This window comes from Solanum dulcamara, chromosome 4, assembly GCF_947179165.1.
Source record: "Solanum dulcamara chromosome 4, daSolDulc1.2, whole genome shotgun sequence".
Classification (NCBI taxonomy): domain Eukaryota; kingdom Viridiplantae; phylum Streptophyta; class Magnoliopsida; order Solanales; family Solanaceae; genus Solanum; species Solanum dulcamara.
In genome coordinates, this window is record NC_077240.1 from 23,972,795 (window position 1) to 23,991,862 (window position 19,068).

At 34.5% G+C, this 19,068-nt stretch overlaps 2 protein-coding genes across 2 annotated transcripts; both read right to left on the minus strand.

Moving 5' to 3' along the window:
* Positions 1–252: 252 nt before the first annotated feature.
* Positions 253–3,780, minus strand: LOC129884877 (uncharacterized). The gene is made up of 2 exons (XM_055959151.1): positions 3,447–3,780; positions 253–628 (listed from the first exon to the last, which is right to left on the minus strand). Exons 1-2 carry the CDS (start codon positions 3,723–3,725, stop codon positions 497–499), a joined length of 411 nt encoding a protein of 136 aa, XP_055815126.1. The 5' UTR covers positions 3,726–3,780; the 3' UTR covers positions 253–496.
* A 575-nt stretch (positions 3,781–4,355) lies between these two features.
* LOC129887032 (glycosyltransferase-like KOBITO 1) lies at positions 4,356–12,521 on the minus strand. Its single transcript, XM_055961972.1, has 11 exons — positions 12,117–12,521; positions 11,016–11,165; positions 10,643–10,695; positions 9,904–10,012; positions 9,692–9,826; positions 9,518–9,562; positions 8,929–9,116; positions 8,576–8,717; positions 6,251–6,297; positions 6,007–6,094; positions 4,356–5,051 (listed from the first exon to the last, which is right to left on the minus strand). The coding sequence occupies exons 1-11, from the start codon at positions 12,459–12,461 to the stop codon at positions 4,767–4,769; spliced, it is 1,587 nt and encodes a 528-aa protein (XP_055817947.1). The 5' UTR covers positions 12,462–12,521; the 3' UTR covers positions 4,356–4,766.
* Between the last annotated feature and the right edge of the window lie 6,547 nt (positions 12,522–19,068).

The following is a 19,068-nucleotide window of genomic DNA, read 5'->3' on the forward strand; positions in this document are numbered from 1 at the left end:
TATGCATACATGTTGAACACATGCTTTCAAAGAAAGAAGTCTAACGAATCTCAAAAAAACTACACCAAGACAAGAAACTTTTACCAAACATTTAAGAGAAAAATAGAATCTATGATTAAGAATCCGGGATTGAAGGCATAGTACACAGTGTGAAAGATGCAAAATATGTAAGAGAGTGTCATTTGTAATGTTAATAATAATCGAAAAGCTAAGAGTCAGATTACACTACAACACAATGCATACAGCTATGACTGTGAATCACTACACCTAATTGCATTTCAATAACGTCGAAACGGATTGTCGAAGTTGGCTATATCTTAGTAAAATAAATAGTTCTTCACACATATATATGTTATATTTCAAATTAGTCACAGAAAGTACAAAAAGTATTGTTGAATAAAAACATTTTTCTAGCTAATTATGATAAAATAGTGTAAGGCCAAAGTGCACCAAGAATCCACTCTGTAGATTATCGTTTCACCTCAACAAATAAAGACTACTTAGATGAAGTTTCAACTTCCCGTTTGGGTCGATTGCGTGTACGAGGAGTTGCAGGTTTTTCCTCTAATGGAGTGACTGCACTGCCATCATCTTCCTCACCTTCCGCAATTGTTTCATTTACTGCAAGCTGGCAATCCAACAAGAGAAGTCAAGTACAGTCAGAATCAAATCAAAATTTTATAATGTACACGCAACAACTTCCTCAGGAAGTTTGGAAGTATGAATTTCTTCAAAATAATCTCACTTCTCTCTCTTTAATTGTTGGGCATATAAAAGTTAAAAGGGCAGAAGAAGAATCCATAAGTGTGATAAGCAACCCAAAAGAAAAGGAAGGGGGTGGCAATGGAATGAATTTGAAATGTACTGCTCAAAAATACAATGCAATTCTCCAAGTGCAAAGTAACAATGACCAAGGAAGGGCACAAAGCAAAGTTCTCATCAAATGATGTGATCGTAGTCCAGAAGGGAACAATTTATCAGTATTTCTTTTCCTTGTAGCTTATAATGGGTGCGGGGTGCATACATGTTCATGAGCATGCTGCATCTCTCTCTCTCTCTCTCTCTCTCTCTCTCTCTCTCCACTCTCTCTCTCTATCTCGCTCTCCCTCTCCCTCTCCCTCTCCCTCTCCCTCTCCCTCTCTCTCTCTCTCTGTGTGTATGTTTCTTACATGAATTTGACTCCAATTAAACATGACACAATATGAGTTTCTTAATGATTGATATGTTTCTTCTTTTTCTTCTACCTCCAATTTTATACTCAATTGGATCTATAAAATCATTAAACTCGGATATCCCATTTATATCACATCGTGCATATATGCCAAAGATATGCATCTTTTTTGTAAGAAACCATCAATTTCTAGGTGTCCAACATGTGTCATGTACAGAACATAAATCTTCGGCAGTCTTTGTACTTCGTAAGAGATTAAGAAGTGTATGATAGGTCTAAACATTACATGTCTGTAAATCTTATCTACTATTAAATCAGAGTATGCACTGGGGACCTTCAATGCAGTAACTGATGTCATGTCTAGGGAGATACAAGCATAAATGCAATATTCTTTCAAGGAGAAACAAGTTAGTCAACTCATGAACACTCCCCATAACAACTTATCGACATTATCCCCTTACTATTCCTCGTGTGTCGCAGTGTCGGAAATATGAGGTGAGTGCAGCGTAAAAGAATGGGACCTGGATCAATCTATTCTATGGTGAAGCATCCGGAAGGTAGATTATGTTGTTGAAAGCCTATCTTATCCTAGTATGACATAGTGTATTCGCTAATAATGATCATTCTTATTAGTTTTACACATATTGGCTACTCCGTGAAGGGTTTGAAAAATTAAATCTTATAGCTGCAAATTGCATGAAGCTTTGCCATATATAGTTCTAGTTTTCTCATGCAACAAATATATGTCCAACCTAATTGACTTAGTAGAGCCAAACTATTCTCAGTTTTCTCCTAGCAGACATTCTCCAAAAAGTTAAAGACAACATCAAGTTATGCTCACTTCGCTCAATAGTCATTTGCTTAGCATGATCTCTTGATATAGTGACATTGCTAATCATCTAGGAGCATCTTATACCTATCTGTTTTTCTAGCAAAGGGAATTAGTGATGTGTTGGTACTTCATGCCTCCTAGAATTATGCTAAAAGGCTACAGTTCCAATTTAGGGGAAAATCCATAATCTTATTCCCGTAGAAATCAAGTAGCATGATCCACGCTAGGAAACAAACAGTTTGACAATTAAAAAACCACAAAAACAGAAGATAGCCCATGTCAGCATACTGCCAACCAAGAACTGCTTGTCTGAAGGTGGTGTTTGTTTTACATTTTGCAAGAACTGAATTGCAAACTCTATAACAAAACCCATCTAAGATTCTCCAATAGCATTTGCATTGTTATGCCAATAATAAGCCTCCACCATACTATAGTATTCCAGTTATTGAATAAAACCTCCAACATCTCCCATTTAACTTGATGAACGGCTTAAATGTGGGCAACTAATAAAAATGGCATAATACATAAATATGATTCTTAACTTGGCTTCAGCTAGCAACTATGACCTCTAACTTTACTAATGCACAAGTAGGCACTTTAATTATCCAAAACCTGAACAAACAGACGCATTCGTCCTGCATGGCATCCTACATGGCAAATGTGTGTCCTACGAGGTGTCCTACATGTATTGTGCCACGTAGGACACGTGTGTCTACTTGTTCAATTTAGTACAAGTTTAAGTGCCTACTTGTGCACATCCAAAGTTGGAGAGCATAAATATAAAATGAGGCCAAGTTAAAGGGCATATTTATGTATTATGCCAATAAAAATCTAACAGAACAAATCAGCATTAAAATTTTCTTTGCATTGAACAGAGAATGATAAGCATAGTCCGAGAGAGAAATTTTCGCCTAGACCTCAAATTTCATGAATCCCCTCCCTCCACCTAAGAAATAATCCAAACCCTATAAAATGTTGATATGAGTAACAAAATTAAAACACCAGGATTAAAGTATAAATATAACTAGATGCAGATATATTACTCATGCTTCCACAATTTCCCTTAACTTCACTTCCAAAATATATACATTAATAGGAACATCTCTTTAAGTTTAGTCAGTTAACATCTAAATTTTATTTTCTTAGAAAAGGTGAATTAAGTCATGTCGACTGGAAGTTTGAAAATTGGTCAAGATGACAAAAATTAAGTAACCAAGAAAGAGAGTAAGCATAATAGAAAAAAATTACTGGGGCACCCAGGGCAAAAGCAAAGCTAGAATTTGAAGTTTATGGGTTCAAAATTCTAGTTCTTTTTAAGTTAATCACTTCTAATTTAATAATTTGTACCTATTCAATTAATTTCTTGCTAAAATTTTAGAGTTTGACTAAAGAAACTGAGTTTTGCCGAATCCGCAATCAACATACTGGGATTGTGTAGTTTACCTCTTCGAGGAATTTCTTGTCGAGGGAATCAGCAACACGGGCAGAAGTGAAGATGGTGATAGCAAGGAGAGAAAGTGGGAATACCAAAGCAAATATATAGCTTCCCGAACTTATTCCTCCTCCACGAGTCACCACAGATAAGCCTCTGCTTTTCTTCTTCAATTTCCGGCTCTGCAGTTGAAGAATCGGCGAATTTTGTGAGCGAGGATCCACAAAGAGCTGCTGTTGCTCATTGAATCGGAGGAAAGTAGAAGAGGAGAGGGAGTTGGACAGTATCATACTCGCTATTACTGTTTGGCTAAAATTTCCGTTCGTTTATCGTTTTGTTTATTTGCTTCCTCAAATTTCTATCTTTCTTTTCTTTAAATTTTTTTTACTCTGCTTAGTCAATTGGCGCAAATAATTACAGTTGCCCCCGCCAATTAAACTCAATTACGACCAAGTAATTACCTAGACAGTCAAATATGTCGGATAATTACATCAAAATCAATTTTCAAGATGATTTTTCAAACAGGTTCTAAGTATTTTTTGCTCTCATATTCTTAGTTATTCTTATGCCACAAAATGTTATTACATTATCGCTAACTTGGTGCGCATGCCTATTAATTAATACCACCAATCAAACATTCCTTACTTTTTAATCCAACAGATAAAAAGGACATTTTTGAAGAATTTCTAGTACATTATAATCACTTCCCACTCTTTAAAAATCAATGTTCAGAAATTACCCAACACCTTTTTTTGGATGTTGTAGGGACATTTTTCTCAACAACATGCACAATGTAATCTTGTGGTCATTAGTTATTTCCGATACACAATTTTCTCTACTCCTGCCTTAGTAATTTCCTTAATTCTATGAACCTCTTTCTCAAGGCTTTATAAAGACTGCATTCAATTTAAGAAATGATCTCAGTAAACAACAATTCTGTAGCATGTGATTACAGAAAATAAAGAGCCTCGAAAATAATCAACTTGTTAGAGGTCGAATTACTATACAATAAGAATAACCCCTCATCTCCATATCATATAGTTGGAGCTCTGGAAAAAGAATGTCCTTCCAATTCTCCACCCCCTCCCCCACTCCAACATCTATATGTATCTTCTCTGTATTTCCACCAACATAAATCTACACCTCCGCTTGGGTAATGATCGGGAATAACCATAAAACCGAATCAAGAATGAACCCCCACCCGTGAATCTGCTAGCTTACATCTTTAGCTATTTTACACACTGATACAAATGAAGACATTGGATGTTCGTCATTCATCCACTCCGTCAAGTTGACAAAAGCAAGCAGCAGAAGCCATGAAAGGAGAACAATTACGCTTCAGTTATGACATCTGCATCTATGCCTGGGGGCGACCGTGGGGGAACGGCTTCTTCATGAAATTCCAAGTAGGAACCACTTTCCTCTAAAACTCTCCTGGCAGCTTGAGAATGTTGATTTCTACCAATCTTTCTTGAAGGAAGTGACTCCGAGGCAGCAGCCTTTGATGAATTGTTACTTTCAAAGGATGCTAAGAATTTGTCCTTTGATAGAGATTCTTGAGCAGATAAAACAATAGAACTGAAAACACCACTCTCCCTCAAACCTTGGACAATAACCTGCACATACAAAATAGAAAAGAATGACTAAACACGCCTATCGTTGGAATGAATTGTAGAGATGTTTCTGACGTTTTAGGGGAAACAGACACAGATCAGGACCATCTCAAGAGAATAAAGTGCGGGGATTATCTTACTGGAATACAGACAAACAGATTGCTGGAGCAGAGATGGAAGGATCTACATTTCCCCAACACTAACTCTTACTCCATATTCAGGGACTCCAAATTTGTCATTTCATGGCTACATTTAACTTGCCCATGGCCATAGACCTTTTCATTTTCCATTGTTGCATGCTGATTTTCTACTTCATCCCTAATTTTTTATAACCCAGAAATCAGATGCAAGTTGGCCCGATCCTAATTGTCCTCACAGGTTCAGAACTCAATGGAGCATGGGCTCGCTTAGTAGTCCCACTTAAATACCACGTTTGGTGTCAAAGAAAAGGTTTGAACTGTGACATATGCCCAACCCAGACATCCGTGTTGCATCAATTTCATCCCAGCCCAGACTATGGAAACTCCCCTAAAATGTATATCCCATGTAACTCTGACATGCCAACTCAAGTAATCAGATGCCTTAGCTTCCCTTTCACTGACTAGACCTTCCTGCGAAAATTAGTTCTCCAAGGATGTCCTCCCACACCCTAAATTCTTCCATCTAGAGATAGTAAATGATATCTAGAACATTTCTTTTAGTCAGGTTATAAATGATATCCAGGACCTATTTTTCTGAATGAAATTGATGCTAGACATGTGTACTCATTTCAAAGGCAACACTATTCTCGTGTTCTAAGGACTTGTAATATGACAGGAAGATGTTTTTGTTCTAAGGTGACAGCTCATGTTCAAACTTTTTCCCTAGCTTAACAACCTCTTCTTTTTTCCTATTCAAAAAAATGCACTTCTGGGCCCAAAGAAAAAAAGATTTCCAAAGTCAGGCTGTCCAGGCTTACCATGGGAGCATAAATACGAGTTAAAATGCCTTTCCTCAACAATTTCAGGTTCACCGCTTTGTCAGTCCATACCACATGTTCACGGTACCTGACCAAGGAAAAGGAATATATTCAGAACTGCAGAGTAACTACATTGATGAATAACTCAAGCACATAACTAGTCCAATAAGCCAACTCAGTGATATAAAAAGGAAGCTGAGAGAGATTAAATTGGATTTAGCTGCTATTTAGATTAAGAAATTACCAGTTTACCATCTCATCCTCTGTAGCAGTTGAAGCAATAATAAATGCCTGGAGAAGAAAAAACATATTATCACATCTTTGAGCATATTAGCTAATAAACAATCAAAACTCAAGAAAATAAAACACAATAGTTCACACTAGATCAATAAACTGTCAACTGATAGTATAAAAAAATCCCCATAGAAGCAGAGCACGAAGACTGCATTTTATTAGAACAATTTATACAAAATTTAATTTTAGAAGGACTGAACAGAATTATTTGCACAAAACCAATCTATGGATGTTGCCAAAGATTGATTCTCCAACAACCAGAGTACCAAAAGTTTACAACAACAACAACAACATACCCAGTGTAGTCTCACAAAGTGGGGTCTGGGGAGGGTAGAGCCGTAGAGTGTACGCAGACCTAACCCCTACCTCATGGTAGAAATTACCCCTACCTCACGGTAGAGACACTGTTTTCGATAGACCCCTCGACTCAAGAAAACAGTCCACAGCAGAGTACCAAAAGTTTTAGAAAGGAAAAACTTCTCATCCTAAATAAATTAAACCACAGGAAGAGTAAAAGAATCACACCGTTGGAACAAAACAAAAACACTGGAAGCATGCTTTTAGGAATGTTTTTTCGTCATTTATTCTACCACTATAAATGCCACATATATTCCTAACAAGCTGCTACAACTATTTTATAACTACAATCAGTGTCACGGCAACAGCATCACTAAGACTTGGTCAACACATCCACATAACTTCTATAGCAAACTTGTTAAGGCATACATGAGGCGTGCCTAATATTGGCACTGAAATTAGTGAATATAAGCAGGATGAATTTGGAGATGAAACTAGACGAGATTGTGATGCCAAATATATAGGCAATTCTAATATCTAGATTCATAGCCTGTTTGGCCAAGCTTTTGGGAGGCCAAAAGTGCATTTTTTAAAAAAGGTGAGGTTTTTGGTCAAGCTTTTAGGGGAAAATAAGTGCTTCTAGGAAGTAGCAAAAGCCGTTTTTCAGAAGCTAAAAATGTAGTTTCCCCCAAAGCACTTTAGAAAAAAATGCACTTAGAAGCACTTTCAAAAAGCTTGGCCAAACATAAATTGTTTCTCACCAAAAGTACTTTTTTGAAAAGCACTTTAAAAAAAATGTCTAAGAATTTGTTAATTTTAGAAGCTTGGTCAAACGGGCAATCGGTCTTTCAAGAGAATAAAAGGATACGTGATGATACACTATTCTACACTTTTAGCCTCTCTTTTTTTTTTGAGAATAGTAACTGTGTATTATATTAGCCTTTAGGTATAGCAAATCTCACAATGAGTACCCAATAAACAAACAAAAAAGTTCCTAGTTTCAAAATCTGTCTAATGCTATGATAATTGGAAATGGAAGAGGATGGAGAGATGAACTGATGAAGTAGAGTGACCTGTCACGGGTCGGAAATGGAAGAGGATGGGGAGATGAACTGATGAAGTAGAGTGACGTGTCATGGGTCGTTTTTTGGTAACCGAGAATTCCCTTAGGGCAAGTGAGGCACGGTTAGAAACGGTAGATGTAGGTCCAGCCTCTACCCTTCTCCACTTAAAAACCAGATTTTTTACTGCAACAAGGTTCAAACCCGTGACATGTGTTTAACCTACACATCATGCGATACACTCTTACCTCTAGAACAAAGACCTAAGACCTAACGGCGAAAAGTTTCATGGGTTATTTCTTTGTTTGGTAAGTAAATTAGAAGGTGAAGTAAGAGGGGATTAAGGGATCGAGTCCTATCCCCCTGTAGGTTTATTCACCTGCCCCCGTGTGTTAAATTTTCAGAGGATAGAGTGGTTGAAGTACATCCCTTTTCTACTCACCTGTTCGTTGTACCAAACAAAGGGAAGCAAATGATGATTATTACATTTAACAAAGTAAATTAATGAGCCTCTCCCCTTACCCACAAGGAACCAAAATAGAGTAAATGCCAGTAGTCTAATACTCTAATCTATTTGAAACAGTCTCTATTGGACCTTAAAGTAGGCACCCAAATGCTGAAGACATTTAGCATTATTAATCTAATAAACTCAAGTTGGTAGCTTCCCATCCCTACGGTTCCACCCACCCACACATCTTTCCTGAAAACCAGTAGTATAACTAGCAACTTGAATAATATAATTGGAAGATCCAAATACAGATTAGATATAAAACAAGTCCTCTCCAGCAACAACCATGAAACAGTAAAAATTATGGAACTACATTATCCAGTAGTCCACTTGTAAACACAAAGCAAAAGAAAAGACATTGTCTTATTTCCACCTACAAATGAAGAACAGAAAAGGAGCACAAACTCACAGATCTATCGAATTCCAACATGAAGCATCTCTTAACATCCTCCTTTGTGGGCTTGCAACCACATCTATCTCGTCTTGAAGTCAAATCAGAAAACTTGGAATATGTGTAATGCAGAACAGCAGCCTCCTCCAATTTGATCTCCCTGTAATATGTTGAATAAAATTTAATATGATGGGCTTCTTCTAGAATACCAGTGCTACAAGGAAAAAGGTTGTAACATTCATAGCATTCCGGAGACCACGGGAATATGGAACAATTGAAAATTATCCCTCTAACATTCAAGTTTGCATGAGCTTAGGGCCAAAAGCATAATAGACAGGTTAATATGTGAGAGACTATAGAGAGCAACATACTTTGGAGTTTTCATGTAATTATGCCATCGATGAGCCCCATTGGGACGAAGATGGTCCTGAACTCGAGCAGCTGCTTTACCATTGCCATACGTTAAAAAGTAATTTGGATTGCCACGGGTTGCTTCTTTATACATGCCAAAATATGTATCCTTCGTTAGATGGTCATAATTCTTCTTGAACATTGACACCTATTATGATGGGTACATAGGAAAAGACAACAAAAGAAAAGAACAGTCTCAGATCATACACCAAGCTCAATTCACATAGCTTTGATAAGCAGCAGAGTGTGACAAAAGCACTTCAAAAGATTCTGATCATGGGGTAATAACATAACAGAATAAGAGTTTTCCTTATTTACCTCAATGATACTTGGCATAGTCAAACAGAAGAAAGACAATTAACATATAGGAAGATGCAACATTTACAAAATTAGACAAATTATCACTCAATTGCTTACTGTTTAAATAGCTGAATCACCAGAAACATATTAATGCATCATGTCATATCACAATGATTAAAGTAGTTTTTCCCATCAACGACAATGTGCAGTAGGTCAGTAAAAAATAATGAATTGCAAGTTCCAGCTTACCTCTGTAAAAGGATCCTTGATGTCATCTCGTTCAACACTGCTCTCCTGAATTTAGAAAAGAACCATTAAAATACTTGATGACAGTTCCAATTGTAAACAACATGTTCTGAGAACTAATCAGATATGCACTATCTATAAATAGCTGTTTCCTAGAACATTTTCCAATTAACTTACATAGTTAGGAAAGATAACCATGTCAACGTTTGAAGGCACATCAAGCAGCAACTGCCTCAAAGAATACTCTCGAGCACCGGCCGGGTGTATTAACTCATCTGTGTCTAGATGAATTATCCAATCCATACCAGCATCCTGACATTTCAACATGTACATGGATCATCAACTATGATTTAGAATGACAGACGATGCAAAAGTAAAAAAGTTCATACCCTTGCCATCACTATGGCCATCTCCATATTAAGAGATTGCTTCACAAAGAGCTCGTAATTGCAAGGTTTATAAAAGAAACTAGACAGCCACGTTTCATTCCAAATCCGGCTAGAACAAAATGAGAAAAAAGAACATCAGTGAAACATAGGTAGACACGTCAGATGTGCAAATGTGAAAAATACAAGCATTAACAGAACTTGAAGGCTGCATTGTCACTCCCATCAAACCAGATTAAAATTAGAAAATGCAAGCCAGTGAGTACAAGCATTAACAAAATTTGAAGGCCACATTTCATTCCAATCAAGCCAGATCAAAATTAAAAAATGCATGTCAGTGAAACATATGTAAAGAAAACGGCATGCTAATGCTAAAAGAAGAGAAAACGTTTAGCCAATTTTCACAACTCAACGCTGAATTATTACTAACATAGAAACAATGAAAATGTGCACATAAGAAGAAACAAAGTCAAGCACTTTTGTAGTCCTTACTAATTTTTCCTATAATTTCAGCCTCACCAAAACCAATCAACAAATTCTAATATTTTTAGAAATAGTCCATGGTCAAAATAAATTGTAAGTCTAATTAATTCTAATTGTTTATGACGCAATTATAGCCAAAAGGAAAGAAATAATGTACAACAGTTATTGTGTCTCACAAATTTGGGTTGAGCCTGAACAAACGAAGTACAAAAAATTATAGCCAGTCCTTAGAACAATCATAAAATGTCAATGGACAGACCTTTTGGCTTGTTGCTCCTCTAGCTTTCTAGTTCTGTATATTACTTTTACTCCCTGCAGATCAAACAAAACCCATGTTTGAGAATAGTGAAATGCCACTTGAGCCTTAATAAGTGGGTAAACTGGATTTGGACCATTACAGTTCAGCTCTAACTTAAAAGAGAAAGGAGGTCATGAAAATTGCATGAGAAGTAATACTTCTCATAAGAGCGCTCAAATGAATTGATATTCTTGAAAAAATCTAGATAGAGCTAATTGAAGGTAAGGTAAGGAGAGGCAGGAGTTTAATCGCAATCTCACCCCACACAATTTCAAGATCATGTGGAAGTATCCTAAAGTTCATTGAGAAGGTGAATACAGGTTGGGGAACTTACAGGAATGGATTCAAGGACTTTAGAAACATCAGGAGATGCAGCCTTTCCTTCCACAAAAAGCAAAAATGATGTTACACCAATTACTTTATGATAGAACATCCATGGTAAAATCTGCTCTAGGCCAGCAGATGTACTAGTTGTAATACATATCTGCATATGGAGAAACATGTCAGTTAAATGATTGAGTAAACAAAGTTACAAAGCTGAACAAACTTGTTTTAGTATCAAATAATCCTAGTTCTGTTGGGACAAGAATGAGTATAGAGGGACATGTTATCAACTCTTAACCAGGAAAAGCTGCACAATGAAATGTCAGGAGATTTCCTTTGGTTAAAGGAGTTCAAAAAGGAAAAAGCTGTAGGAACCATTTCCCTGATACTTATTTTTTCGTATTTACAATAACAACCACTCAATCCCAAGCTAATTGGGGTCGGCATATGAATCCTGACCATCCATTTAGCTCTACTTCGCACCCTTCATTTCAATGTTCAATAATTTGGAGATTTCTAATACCAGAAGTTTTCAACAATTTTTATTGGCATACTAATCTCTAATTATACTCAAAAGACTCCTCGCAAACACTGGAACAATCGTAATCATCCCATCATGACCAAGCATCCAAATAATGGATTTATTTTGTTGTGTTTGGGCGGAATGGAAAGAAAAAAAGAACTGTAGAGAAGCAGGGATGATCAACCTGCCACTGATCTACATGAAATTTTGGATTAATAATGTATATCCTATAGGTCCTTTTAAATGCTTCTTGTTTATACAAACTATGCACTCCTTGGGTCTACAATTAAAAAATCTTAGGTGAAAAATGTTTCACTTACTTGGTAAAAATACTAAATTTATAAACTAAAATAATAAGAATAGAAGAACCCAATTATGCAGTAGAAGAAAATTTGCTTAAGAGCTACATTTACTTGAAGGTGCTAGAAGATGCAAAATTGAAAGAAAAATCTTCAAGAATTTCCCAATTAGCTTAAATAACGAACTCCAGCAACAAAAATCCCTAAACGAGCAAAAACCATTTGAGATCGATCAAAATTTAAAAACCCCACAAGGTAATTAAACCAAAGACAATGAAAAAAATCGAACCTTTGGTTTGAGATCTGGATGAAGTTTGAATTTCCAGTCTTTATAGTAAGGAAACGACGGCGTACTAGTGTGGGCGAGAAGAGAACAATCTGATGACTGAGAAGAGTGAGAAACAGTGGCTAGAGGAGAACTTTCCATGCCAGGAAACATGTGAGACTCTTCGGGAGACCATCGAGAAATTGGATCGTCAACTCCGCCACCGCGCCATTGAAGAAAAAAGGCAAAGACAGCCAAAGATAGAGGAAGGATTGTAAGGAGGAGAAGAACCTTCGAGAAGAAAGACTGTTGTGAAGATGAAGAAGAAGATGGTTGTTGGGGTCTGAGGGAGGTGTAGAGACCCGCCATTGGAGAGGAATTTGGCAAGATTTGGAAATTTTGTTGCAAGTACTTTTTGAAGTTGAACCCTCTTACTTACATTACTTAACAATTACTCCACTTATTTCTATATTCTTATTAATAACCAAAAAAAAATGTTTGGTTTTAGAATTTGAAGTAAAAATTTGAGTTTTTGAAGTTGTATTTGAATATATATTTAATTTTGAATAAATTAATTTTTTGTTAATTACTAAATTTCTCCCAAATCAGTTTTTACTAGTTTTTAAAAATTATTTTTTAAAATCTGATCAAATTTTATGATCAAATATATATGTAAAGACGACAACAACAATAACTATCCAGTAAAATTCCACAACGTGGAATTTGGAGAGAGTAAAGTGTACACAGACTTTACTCCTATCAAATTAGGACGGCTGTTTTCGAGAGATCCTCGGTTCAAAAAAAAGCATAAAAAAAAGTCTGATAAAAAATATATATATAAAGACAAATTTCATAATTTAATTTAAAATTTAGGATCAAATGCTAGCTAATATAGAAATAAACTTGTTTATACGTACAGAATTTTCAAACTTGACATCTTAATCACATTACATCCAACTTATCACAATAACCGTCAAAGAGTAAAATTTATTTTTAAAAAAGGTACTAAGACTTTTCTAAGGATTGTAGGTTAATAGTAAATAGGGTCGTTTGATTAAAGTTTATGAGATATAATCTTCACATAAGATTTAGTGATTTATAAAAATTAATATATTATTTTATGTGAAATAGAATATGAATAATAAATAAAATTTAGAATTTTTAATTAAAAAATATATAAATAAGTGAATACGTAAATATGTATTACATTTAGTAGCCAACAACTTTTCAATTATATATAGCAATAGCTCTAGTGTAAAAACAATGACATGACATTAAAAGAATTTTTTGTAATTTTTAGTGAATACCAAAGATAGAGACGATATTTATTTGTTCTAATTATGAATAAGCCAATTAACATTATACAAGATAAATTTGATGATGTATGACATTTACTAACAAAGATAAAAACTGTATCTATTTGCTCTAATTATGAATAGGCGAACTAATACTATACAAGATAAAATTTGATGATGTATGAGATTTAGTAACAAAATTATATTAATTGATAAAAACAAGTAAGAATGTCCACTAAAATTTGAATTGTGAAGATGTACTAAAAAAAAAGTAAATAATTTAAGATAAGTATGTAAAGACACAGTATTTAAAATACACGTTTAGTTAGTATAGAAAGAGTAAAATTATGGTGGTAAAATTAAATATGAATACGCAGTAACTAAAAAAATATTAATAATAATTCAATAATATGTAAGTTTGTTGCTGGTTTAGAATATGACTGTGTAAATAATATATAATTAAAATATATAGAATGGTTGAAATGGAGAAAGGGTATCGAATTTTCTGACCAAAATGAAAATAGATTCTATAAAACAATAATAAAATATGTGGTGTTAAATGAAAGTTAATATTGGACTACTAAAGATTAATATGTCTACTAAATGAGTGTAATGGAGATGCAAATGTTGATATTAATATGTGTTGTGTTCATATGATATAATTTATCGATTTTATAATAGGATTACATATTGAAACTTTTTTTTTCTATAGCGAGTATCTATTACACACATATAATAGTATTTGCGTTTAGATATTATTAGAAATTTTAGATGAAATTCATATTTTAATTGATGTTTTAAAAGCTAATACCTTATTAATAAATTCATAATTAATTTTAGTGTAGAAAGTACTTTAAACATAAATACAAAAAATTATAAATAAAAGTCAAAGTTTTTGTAGAACAATTAAAATTCACGTCAATCTAGTGAAAAGCAAAAATAATAAATATTTGAGTAGATTTGATAAGAGACGTGATTATATATGTATTGATATAATGATATATGTTATTTTATTTTTTAAGATATTGTTATATAGAAATAATATATATCTCTCTCTCTATATATATATATATAATCGATTTCAAAAAAAACTTTATTTTTATAGTGAAATTTTAATATAAAAGATAAGTGATATAGATATGTTTACTTGTATGAGATTAAAAATTATATTGGACAAAAAATACAGGTGATACACATCAAAAATAAAATAAAAGAACATTTATAATAGCTTGATCATGTCCTACATCAAATGATCCATAATTTTGAATGCACAATGGCAAATGCATTAGAAAGGAGACTAGGTAAACTTAGTAAAATATATCATAGAATACAATAGAAAAAAATAATTAAAAAATAATTTTTCAATGTGCATTTACTTTAAGGGATCGTTTGGTGTAAAAGATAAATATAAATAGTTAACGCTAAACTGGAAGATTGGAGACGCACCTTGGAGTCTAAGGGGTTTAAGCTGAGTAGAACCAAGACAGAGTACCTAGAGTGCAAGTTCAGTGAGACACCTCAAGAGGTTGGCGCGGAAGTTAGGCTCGGGGACCAAGCCATCCAAAAGAGAAGTAGTTTTAAGTACCTTGGTTCTATCATGCAAGACAGCGGAGAGATCGACGAGGATGTCACACACCGTATTGGGGCAGGATGGATGAAATGGAGGCTTGCCTCCGGTGTGTTATGTGACAAGAAGGTGCCACCACAACTTAAGGGCAAGTTCTACAAAGTGGTCGTTAGACCAGCTATGTTATATGGGGCAGAGTGTTGGCCAGTTAAGGTCTCCCACGTGCAAAAGATGAAGGCTGCCGAGATGAGAATGTTGAGATGGATGTGTGGGCATACCAGGAGTGACAGGATTAGAAATAAGGCTATTCGAGAAAAGGTAGGAGTGGCCTCGGTGGAAGACAAGATGCGGGAAACGCGACTGAGATGGTTTGGACATGTGAAGAGGAGAGTCCCAGAGGCACCAGTGCGGAGATGTGAGAGGCTGGCCATGGATGGTTTCAGAAGAGGTAGGGGTAGGCCGAAGAAATATTGGGGAGAGGTGATCAGACAGGACATGGCGCATTTACGACTTACCGAGGACATGACCCTAGATAGGAGGGTGTGGAGGACACACATTAGGGTAGAAGGCTAGTTCATAGTGGTTTTATTCTCCCTTATTCGTAGGCGTATTAACGCACTATGATTTCTGGTACTCTGCTGTATGTTATTTATGGTATTTATGTTATTATCCAATAATAATATCTACTGTTTTTTGTGCTTTGATTATACTATTGTTTGGATCGTTTTCATTATCTACTTATTTACTCTAATATTCTTGTCTAACCTTGTTCTATACTTTTATTGAGCCGAGGGTCTTTCGGAAACAGCCGTCCTACATTGGTAGGAGTCAGGTCTGCGTACACTCTACCCTCCCCAGACCCCACGATGTGGGATTTCACTGGGTTGTTGTTGTTGTTGTTGTTGTACGATAAAAAAAAGTCTAAGGGTAAAATTTTGATGTCTTATTTGGTTGGCAAATTTGGAATAACTTATCCACTATTTATATCATAGTGATGGATTGAGTTATCCCACTTTATCCCAAGATAGTTAATCTCAGAATAAATTATCCTGAGATAACTTGTTCCCAATCAAACGACCCCTGAAGGTATATCGTTTATGAGTCTTTCTGGTGTTATAAGAGCCAATAGAAAAAAGTCTAAATTTTAGGAGCCGGGGGGGGGATACCATTTTAATTTTTAGCCGGGTCATATTATTTTCAAAATATGAATTTAATGGCACATAATTAATAATAACAGTTTGAATAACAGAGTCCAATTTATTTAGAATTGATGTGTCACTATTGTCGACGTCATTATATATGTTTTAAAAACTGCTCGCATGTTTTGTCAATTCTCATGTTATACTTAATCTTGTTTTTCTCGAAGTCCATGGTTTGACATCATCACTATTCTATCGAAACGAGTGCACATACAAATAAAATTGAAATTACTATTTCAGTCATGCTTATAGTGTATAAAAAATTATAATTTTACTTACTTTAAAATAAAATTCAATATACAATATTTGAAATCACACAAAATGAACTTTGGCATTTACTTATGTAGGCTATTTTTTTAAAAAAAAATGTGGCTTGATGGCCACAAACATGTTTGTTTGAAGTAAAAACTTGTCATATCGTAATATAGTCTTTAAATAATTAATTGCTAGATCCAGATATTCAATGAACAATCAAATATCTCTAACACAATCAAATTGTATGAGATATCATATAACCATTAATAGCGTCACATAACTATTTTATCAATTAAATCACTTAAATATTTTTATTTTGATTTGAAGACAACCAAATTTCAATTATTCGTCATTGACAAAAAAATAACGAAATAATTCGTAGAAATAATGAGTCGCCTTGATATCGACACATCATCCTCAGAAAGTTTCTTCATTCAATCACTTTTCTTCTTTTTGTTGCTGGATATCTCGTTCGTACACATTTTCTTTTAGTTTTTTTGACTTCCAGTGAGTTACAGACAGAGTTCGGAAAGATCATATTTTTGATGATTCTATCATTAATGATTGTGATGGAAAATCCACTAGGGTAGTCTGATTGGTTCTTTGCACCTAGTTTTGGTGCAACAATTATATTTCGATTCATCATATTTTTTCAAATGTTCCATATTTGGACCTTGAATCCATTTCATATGAGAGGAGTTGCCGGTGTATTGAACGCTACTTTGTATTGCATTATTCGTAGTGCTACTGTAGAATATACTTTATTTAAAGACGGTGATGGTGACAATACATTTCATGTTGTGGTCTATTTCTCGACTTTATTTGCGCGATTTGCCATTCTAATTGGTTTCAAGTATCTCTAATCTTAATGAATGAACTATGAATGGGTCAATCAAGTAATTCAAATTTTCGATCGGCTCCCATTAACCTTCTTTAATTACCTTCAATATATATACACATTCAATATTTTATTTTCATTATAACAACTTATAACAATACCATATAGTGTTTGATGTTTAGGCTCTAACAATTTTTATAATATCTAATTTAGTGAAATTTTATGTATTCACCTTAAATTAACCCAACTCACAATAACATTAATACCTTTAAGAGTCCCTTTCCATCATAATCATCTCACAACAACACAATTCTCAACATCCTCATATTTCCATCATAATCAACTCACAACAACTCAATTCTCAACATTCTCATATTTCTTTTCACTTAAACACGTGTTCTTCTAATAATTTAAAATATTTAATTTATTAAAACTATTAGTTGTTCATTTATTGCTAAAAAATCACCAAATTTCGTAAGATCACTATCCATGTAATAAATGAGGGTCTTATATCCAACCTTTCAACTTGAAATTAATGTTATAATTTTTTTTTACTATTAGAGTTGGTTAAAAGTCTCATATTTATTAGAAAAATGGGATAGAGTTCTACTTATATGGATTTAGACAATCTTCCTTTATGAGCTAGCTTTTGGGATTACGTTAGGCACAAGTGTTATATCTTTACATGATATCAAATGCAGGTCCATTTTCGCTTGGGCTCTCGGTCCACACACTGATTAGATTTGAGCGTGAAGGCGTGTGTTAGAGTGAGTTAAAAGTCTCACATTAGTTGAAAAATAAATTGGTATAAAATAATTTTTGAAAACTTAAAAATTATTGAAGATTAAATTTTTAAAATCTGACCAAATTTTATGTTCAAACAAATATCTGAAAAGAAATTTTCAAAATGTGTGATAAAAAAGAAAATGAAAATTGCCTTTTGCCTATCTTTTTTCTGTTTCCCCAGAAAAGAATCCAAATTTATCAAATTAGTCCGTCACTATTCACCCCTTTCTTCCCCCAAAACCCCCAATTGCAGAGGACGAGTCACTGAGTCGCCAAATTGACAACTTTATAGCAAAATTCAACTGCTCCGACACTACTACCTCGTCGGCTCTCTTTCAGAAAATTCAATTTTCCCCCATTTATAGCATTCTACAGTTGGAATTGCCCATTAGCCAGTAGCAGCTGGGAGGCACCTTGCTGGGCGAATTGGACCCACATGGGAAAACAGCTCTTGTAGAAGAGGAAGACTTGATAGTTACATTTCAGAAAGCTTGAAACAAGAATCTGATCAAACCAATTTCAGTGTGATTCTTGAAAAGTAAGAGTCTTTTCATTTTTTTTTTTGAATTTTTGCTCAAAAGGACTTTAATGTTTGAAACTCCCAACAGTTCTGTTCTAATTCAGTTGTTTTCTGATTTTGTTTGTGGGTATTGCATTTTGTAAATTTATTTGCTTGGTAGACGTTGGAGAAAAACGTGACAGGTTTTCATCTGTGTTTGGTGATGGTGGCTGAAAAATAGCTCCTTTGAAGGCATCTCAATATTTCTTTTCTCTGTAATAGAAAATTGAGTTGAATTGACGAGTAGAAAGCTTAAATTTATCTCAACAGAGGGGCTAGAAGTTTTATAGTGTGCTGTATATATCCGTGAAGCTGAAAGGTTTTAGGTTCAAGTTTACATAGGTGGAAGTGTGCTCCTCGAATTGCCTAAAAGTCGAGCTATTGTTTTTCTGATGAAGTGATATCATTAAAAAAGCATCAAGAAGATGCAGTAGTTACAAGATATGACATTGAAGCTTACAGGAACATCTGGGTCCT

What these genes read in the sequence shown, in the direction of transcription:
- LOC129887032 (XM_055961972.1), bottom strand. Translation starts at nt 12,461, where the DNA reads ATGGCGGGTCTCTACACCTCCCTCAGACCCCAACAACCATCTTCTTCT. An exon ending in ATCCAGATCTCAAACCAAAG is followed by an intron (nt 11,166 to 12,116) that starts GTTCGATTTTTT and finishes CTCCATATGCAG; the next exon opens with ATATGTATTACAACTAGTAC. An exon ending in GAGGAGCAACAAGCCAAAAG is followed by an intron (nt 10,013 to 10,642) that starts GTCTGTCCATTG and finishes ATTTTGTTCTAG; the next exon opens with CCGGATTTGGAATGAAACGT.
- LOC129884877 (XM_055959151.1), bottom strand. Translation starts at nt 3,725, where the DNA reads ATGATACTGTCCAACTCCCTCTCCTCTTCTACTTTCCTCCGATTCAAT. An exon ending in ACAAGAAATTCCTCGAAGAG is followed by an intron (nt 629 to 3,446) that starts GTAAACTACACA and finishes TTGGATTGCCAG; the next exon opens with CTTGCAGTAAATGAAACAAT.